The 8,518-nt window shown below is 25.7% G+C and overlaps 1 protein-coding gene across 1 annotated transcript; it reads right to left on the reverse strand.

Annotated features, from left to right (window-relative positions):
- Positions 1–5,291: 5,291 nt before the first annotated feature.
- LOC139877526 (FCS-Like Zinc finger 3-like) lies at positions 5,292–6,014 on the reverse strand. Its single transcript, XM_071864964.1, has 2 exons — positions 5,824–6,014; positions 5,292–5,457 (listed from the first exon to the last, which is right to left on the reverse strand). Exons 1-2 carry the CDS (start codon positions 5,931–5,933, stop codon positions 5,304–5,306), a joined length of 264 nt encoding a protein of 87 aa, XP_071721065.1. The 5' UTR covers positions 5,934–6,014; the 3' UTR covers positions 5,292–5,303.
- Positions 6,015–8,518: the final 2,504 nt, after the last annotated feature.

Genomic DNA, 8,518 nt, shown 5'->3' on the forward strand with positions numbered 1-8,518 from the left:
GACCTCCTGGAAAAGTGCCTCTCGTGTGTGGTCGCCTAGAAAAAGCCGTGCGCCTGCGGGCAAAGCGGACAATATTGTGATCATGTTAAGCTGGAGTGTTATTCAAATAATATCTATGTACCTGAGAGAAAACATGCTTAAAAAGGTCAGTACAAAGGTTGAGTGAAATTCATAGATTTATAAATGAAAACCAAAGTTGGTTTTTAGACCACAAGATTTAGTTGAGTAATTGATATATAGAAATATCAATTAAAGAGTTGATATAAACATATCGAAATAAAAAGCAAAATTGATACATAAATATCAATTTATAAAGTTATGCTAACGTATAATATCGAGACCAAAAACGTTTACCCCGTGACACTTTGTTTATTCGTGTCGTTTAATCATTATTATGTGTCCAAAGACCAACTGTCTAATGGACAGAGATGTTACTTTCAATAGGCCTACTCACAATAATTAAGCTTGCTGTTATACCTAGCAATTGACGAAATTATGGTAGGGATTTAGCATGTAGAAACATGACATAACATAGTAGTTTGAGTACTTGTGTCTAAAGTGTAAAGCAGTTTAAAAACAAGCATGTGTCTCACCCTAAAAATAGTAAAAAATGGGCTATGAAGTTCACCTTAAAATAGCAAAGCAAAGTTTATTCCACAAACGAAATAAGAGCAAGTAGATGACCGTGATCTGAACCAATAGATATAATGGTTGATCAGTTGTTGTCTAACCCGACAATAAGGGTGTGTCAATTTACATATAAAGTTAATTGACGTTCGAGTATTTAAATAAATAACCTTTTTTTGAATAGTGTGTTATTAATATAATAAATATATTAATAGTTGGTTTCTATTTTAGGAAAGTTTCTATTTTTAGTAACTTTCCATTTATGGTAAGTTTCTATTTATAGAAAAGTTTGGGTTATTAATATTCACGGTAAGATGTTATACAACTGCAAACAAATACTATTATATATATTATTTTGTTATTATACTTTTATATAATGAATTATATAATATATAATAACTTAATTAAATTAAGATGTCATCTTATAATATAGATTATATTATAGATTATAATTATATTAAATTATCTACATACACTAATAGATAAAAATGGTGATAGTTGATGGCACCACCCGTAAATAACTTCAACTTTATGCGTAACTTCATAAACTCCTTATTCTACTTTCAATTTTCTACACTCCCCCCCCCCCCCTTCCACACTTTCTAACCCTCACTTTATCAGTCATATTTTCCAACAATTTGCCCCCCTACTTTTTAACTCTTACTTTCTCGGTCCTACTTCCTAACAAACTAACAAACCGTCAACCGTTTTTAAAACACACAACGGACCAAACGTTTACGCGCGGGTCATCAATCCTGTATATACTAATTGATAGAAATCATGAATACTACTATATATACTAATTGATAAAAATCATGAATAGTCAAGTTTTTCAACTTTATATTTTATTATACATATATCTATTAGACAAAAATCATGAATAGTTTTGAGGGTAATTTCGACTTTTCACCTTTTTTTCAATTTACCTAAATTCCATTTCATCAAAAACGCCCTCCACACTTTGTTCAAAAATTTAAAATCGACCCCGAAAACATGTGGGTAAAGTGTCAATTTAACATTTTCATAAAAAATCTTAAATAAACTCCACTTAAATATTCAACGGGCCATATCTTCTCGCTCGCAACGAGTTAAATTTTTCCGACACCATCGTTAAACTCGAAATAATTTTACGAACACATTGTCACTAACTATACGCAAAACAGACACTTTTTAAAAACCGCTAAACATTTGGGGTAATTTTCATACACGCTGCTTTTTCACTCGCAGGCTCCGTAACTATTTTCATCAATTACAACAAACACATATGGGTCTTATTATTATTTTTTAATTATTTAACGATTTTTTAGGATATATCTTAGTAAATATTCTACTCTTAAATCATATGAAGTGTTAATATAAGATAATGACTTAATTGCGTTAAATTCTTAAAAGTCAACAATTCCATATCAAAACGCGGAGATGCACATATATTGTTAATTTAAAATAACATTTAAATCTTTGACTTTTAGTTCGACTCGATTTGCGCTTCAACGACATGATCGTTAGCCACGAAATAATTTTACAAACTAAAGACAATAAAATATATTGAAAACCGAACCCCCGACGCAAAGCGAGGGTTCGAAAAGTAGTTTATAAAAATTATTTTATTAAATAAATTATACATTATTAATAAATAATAATGAAATTCGGTTTTTATATAGATATTATGTATTTTTAAATTACAAAAATAAAGTATCTATATTTAGATATAATTTCAAAAATATATATAAGGATATATTTAGTTTTGAATACAAGATATGTACATATATTCCTATTAAATAGAAGATTAAATATAAAAATTATATATACAATTTTTACAGGTTCTAAATAATTATATAAACACTTCAAAATTATCTCTTTACTGATTTGTGTAATATATATAATTATTTATGTTTTTCCACTTATATAAATACATATAATTCATAAATTATTTTTTAATTAAATAAATGATAAATAATTATAATACCAATTTTAATAACTAAATATCAGTATAATAATCTGTAAAAATTTATTAAAATAAATTTTATCCTATTAAAATAATTATTTATCAATTTCCTTTGATTTTGTTTTCGGTTTATCACATAAACAGTTTAAAATATATAAAATATTAAATCGACTAATAAAACTATGATTTTGATTTTCCTAAATCAAAATAAATATTATAAGTTTTCCAGAATTTAAAAATAATTTTATTCAGTTTTTAACTATTTTTTTAAAAATTTTTAACCCGCATATTCATATTAAATATATAACATGATTACAAAAATATATACAAATTATTGTGTTTATTTATATAAATAAATAAATATGTTATAATATCAGATCTGTAAAAATAATAAAGTTTATCAGTGTATAAAAATAAAACTAATTTTAAACAATTTAATCGATATTTAATAATTTGGTTGATAATTAAATAATAAATAAATAATACCTGAATATATAATTAATTAAAAATTATATTTTTGATCATAAGTAAATAATAAATAAAATTATAAATACGATATGTATAATACTTATAAAATTATAAATAAATACTTGTATTAATTAAATCCTCAATAATAATTTCTTAGATTTGAGATTAATACTTATTAATACTTATAACATAAAATAATAATTTATTTAATATGTTTTGAAATTTTTTTAAAAATTAAGTTGTTTCAATTTATAAAAAGAAAAAGAAATTGAAGAAAAAAATAATAAAATAAAAAGAAAGGAAGAAAGTTACCTCATATTGCTTCAAGATTTCTGAGAGAAAAATTAAGGATTTTATGAAGAAAAAAAAATTAATGAGAAAGCCTTGTATTTATAGGCACAATTTTCTTGAAAAACAAGTTAGGTTTTATAAAGATAAATACAAATTTAAATATATTTATTTTTATCAAATCTTATCATTTAGAAGTGTCTAAGTTTTTTTCAAAATTTAATATTATCTTAAACTATTATTAAATCCAAAAATTAATATAAAAATAATAAACATTTCGGTTATTATAAAATATTATAAAAATTAAATCTTATCTTAATTTAAATAAAATGATAAAATAATTAGAAGATTCTAGAAATTAAATAAAATGTATTATGTCTTTTATTTATTAATTAAACCAATTTTTAAATAATATAAATATTATTTTCGGTTATTATATTTTTAATTAAATAATTATATTAATTAATCATTTAATTAATTTATAGTTTTACATTATAGTATTATATTTTATAATTGTGCCATAATTATTTAATACATTGTTATTATTAATTAAAGTATATTGAGAATAATATAAAATTTAATTAACGAAGTGTGTCGACTAAAAATTAATATTTGATCAACGTTGAAATAAATCGTATGTTAATTACGTTTGGATAACAACCCTAATAACTAATATATAAACATGCATTGAGACAAAATCCTAGCTAGTGGTATAATTGTCATTTCATAAGTGAAAAAATGAGGGTTTATATATATATATATATATATATATATATATCATGTTAGGTGTGTGCGCTTGCCTTTTAAAAATAAAAAGTACAGTGTCATAGTAATATTTCTTATCCTGCGTGTTTTTGTTTCTGCAGACAATTAAGTTGAAATGGAGAAAGTATTTGTATCTTTCAATTTTTTTTAAAAAATTAAAATAATTCTTATATGGCACATGTTTTTTTAAACAAATTGATAATAGTAATTTGTTTAAATGATCCTTGTAACTAGTTTTTAAATAAATTTATAACTTTTTTTATAAAGAAATATATTCAAAAACTCAAAAACACTACAAACAAATTACAAAGATTAAATAAAGTAACTAATTCAAATTCATTATTTGAATATTTAAATGACAAAGTAAAATTGTAAATGAACTTAAAAATGTTTATGCAATTTTTTTCTTTTATTAATTTTCTAATAACAGCTTTAAGAGTTTTTAATTAATCTGGACACAATTATTTGTTTATGCATTGAAAATAATCACTCACTTTTAAATTATAACTATCTCGATCAGTAAATTGTATAAATAGTTTTATATACATTTATTTTATAAACACAACCATTTGAAAATTCAATGATTTTATATAGTTTGTTTAAAATTAGTAGAGTATATTGATTTGACAAAAGATGATAAATAATCAAAGTTTTATACTGAAAACTAAGTTTGAAATATTAAAATAGAAATACGCATTTTGTTAACGACAGTCTTTAGTACTGTTGCTAACAGGCATTTCATGCTTGTATATGATGATTTCCTATTATTTTTATAGTCGCAATTAATAAATTGTATAATATTTCTATAGACATAACGATAACTCGAAAAGTCGCCATTAACAATACTTTAATTAATAATAATTCAAAGCATTATTAGAAAATGAAAGTATTGATAATAACAACACATGGTTCCCTTGCACATCATATCATGTCATACCAACTTGTATTTTTTTAGCATTAAAACTTGTTTTCTTACAATGATTTTGACAATTTAAGCACCCAAATTTGTCTCAAAAAGTATCTCTTTCTCATCCTCAAACATCATCACCAAAACAACCATCAAACTCCATCATTCATATTCTATATACGGAGTACTACACAAAATCAAACCCAAATTCTTTAATATCCCTTTCCATCATATTCCTAGTTCTTAATTTATAAAAGGGCTTTCAATACGAATCTTAATAAATCAATATTATGTTTGCTTATTTTATGCTACAAGAAGAGTTCCTGTTTGTAAATTAGTTTTATTTGATGTGTCTGATTTTTTTGATTTCTTAGATACCCTCCATGTTTTCTCTCTTGCCTCATCAATCTCAATCTGTTCTTGCCTGCACTCTTGACTACAAAATGGATTGTTCCCTCTGAAATTATATATAAAAAAAAAAATTATTAGAATTATATTAGAATTAGAATTAGAATTTATAATAAATCTCAATCAAAATTCAAATAGTACAACTAGTTATGCTCTTGGTACAGCAATAAATGCACAAAGTTCAAATATTTTGAACAAAATTGACAAATAATTGAAATTCTGATAAAATTCAGGTTGTACCATAAAAATATGCACAAGGTACTAGTTTTTGAAACATGTAACCCGGGTTATGAATCGAATTTATAAAAATAAGTTGAAAAGTTTGAATTTTTGTTAGTAGGGTTTTGACTTAATAGTTCAATTTGAAAAGGTACAATAGACGAAGCATAAGGTACAACCCAAAGATGCATAATACCTGTACATGTATATGTCACTGTTATGGCCTAACGGTTTTGAGCATAGTGTACAAGCTTCAAGGAAATGGGTGTTTTCAGCACCTGCGTATGATAGCGCAGTTGAACTCATGGTGTGAAAAAAACAGTGTGCAGAATGAACTGTGAAGGTGTTGCTATTATAAGCCAAGTGCGTAGGTTAGATTGAGAGAAGCGAGAGAGGGGGAAGGAATTTATGACGAGTATAAGGGCTTATTTATAGGGTGTTTTGTGAGGGAGTAGTGATCGAGTGTGGGTAAGGAACAGGTGTACCTTTGATTAAAGCTAATAGATTAGGACACGTATACGGATCTTACCGGTTGTAGTTGGTACACTGTAATGCAGGAGATTCTTAACTCGTAGTTCCAAAAACTGAGGGCCTGAATCCAGTGGCCCACACTTGATCAATGATTAGTGGAAATTTACCGGCCGTTTTTTCTCTTCCTATTTTATTTTTATTTTGTATTTATTACTTCGTAATTCATTACTTGTCTATATTATTAATAAATTAGTGAAATGATTCGTGAAATTACGGGTTTATTTAAAATCAATGTAAAGGTTACATATGTAAAGGTTACATATGTAAATGTTAAAGTCATTTATTTTAATGACCTATTCGACTAAAAAACTTGTCGTTGTTTTTACAAATATATAGAGAAATGTATTTTTACATACATATGTAACGTAATTAATCTCGTAAAGAGAATCTATATTTAAATATTAATAATATAATAATTATAATTATAATTATTATAATAAAAATAAATAATAATAATAATAATAATAATAATAATGGCTCAAAGTTAAATATTTATATTTTTAATAATAATTATTAGTAATAATTAATGTCTTTTTAAATTTTTTAGATAATTAAAAAATAATTATTATATAAAGGTTGTACAATATCCTTTACAATTTGTAAATGTATTCACTAGGTGTTCTGTAGAAGATTGTACAATTTATGAGAGATTAGCATTTTCTTTTATAAAAGATTTTGTATTATTTTTTTAATTAAATTACTATAAAATAATGACATCATCAAAGATGTTTAGAAATTTTTCTTTTTTCTTTTGAATTATTTTTATGCTTAAAAAATGTTTATTCATGACATCATCATTTTAGAAATTTAATAGATATTAAAGATTATTATTTAAATTTGAGTTGTTGTCAACACATTTTAAAGTATTATATATATTTTAATAATCGCAATAATAAATTTAATTTATATATATATATATATATATATATATATATATATATATATATATATATATATATATATATATATATATAAATCGAAACAAATAGGTAGACTATAAAGTGAGCATATCTGATGAGCTGAATTGCTGTAACATCCCGTTTTCTCGTACGTATCGAAAGGTACATACTTAACCATTTGTACATTTGTAACTCGTTAGATATATGTGTGTGTGTATATATATATATATATATATATATATATATATATATATATATATATATATATATATATATATATATATATATATATATATATATATATACTTGTTAATGTGTGCATAAATAAGTCTATAAATGAGTTTCGGTTAGTGTTAAGTCTTGTGAGACTTAGATATGAGATTTAAACGTGTATTAGAAGCTTGAACGAATTGAATGTTGTGTAAAACGATTTTTGTGTTTAAGGTTGTCGAGCTGCCCAGATACAGCGTTAGGCCGCGCCGCGACAAAGTGGTCCGCGCCGCGACAAAGCAAGCAAACCAGGAACAGAAGTTGAGTTAAGGGAGGTCGATTTTTATGTTGTATGTCGCGCCGCGACAAATGGGTCGCGCCGCGGCAATACTGCTGGACAGACTCCGGTTTTAGCTCAAATTAAATGAATTTAAGGGGCAAATTGGTAATTTAACGTGTAGATCTGATGGGAGCATTAAATCTCCACCACTTGTTCATTTAATTCATTTATTTTTCTCTTTTCTTTCCGCTTTCTCTCCCAAAACACAAAACCCATTTAGATTAATTTAAGATTTGGAGTTGGAGAATTGTGAATCAAACCTTGGAGCAAGATTTAAAGTTGTTCCTTGTATCTCTAGCTACACGTTGATAGTCTCGGTAAGTTCTAACTTTATTTTTTAAGTTTTAATTGGTTAATGTCTAAGGTTTTGGTTACTAGAGACTTGTATGACCCATTTGAGGGTAAAATGGGTGAATTTGAGTTATGTTGTTTTAATGGAACCCTAATAGCCACAAACTAGGGTTTTGGTCTTGTGATTTGGGGTTGTAAGTGTCAAATGGTGTTGCTAGTCACTAATACACTTTTAGATTTATGAAAGAAGTGTTAATGGGTAAGTTTGGCTTGATTGAGAGGCTAAGTAATTTAAAATGGGTCAAAATGTACTAGTTGACCTAGTTTGGGTGAAATGGGTATGAATTACCCTAAGTTTGTGTTAATTAAAGTTAGTAGACTTTAATGCACTAGCTTTAGTGGTTCAAGTCGGGTCTTGGCCATTTAAGGGCGGTATTGGTGTGGTTGAGTCATTTAATGCGAATTGGGTCATTAAATGCTCAAGTAAGTGTAATGTGGTTAATTCCACTAGTTGGTGTATTGAATGTGTACTTAATGAATTAGGTACATTGCCTTGAAGCTCGGACGTGCATAATCATCATCCTTGTGTCAAGGTGAGTGGAATAACTATACTTGTACGT

This window comes from Rutidosis leptorrhynchoides, chromosome 11 (assembly GCF_046630445.1).
Source record: "Rutidosis leptorrhynchoides isolate AG116_Rl617_1_P2 chromosome 11, CSIRO_AGI_Rlap_v1, whole genome shotgun sequence".
NCBI lineage: Eukaryota > Viridiplantae > Streptophyta > Magnoliopsida > Asterales > Asteraceae > Rutidosis > Rutidosis leptorrhynchoides.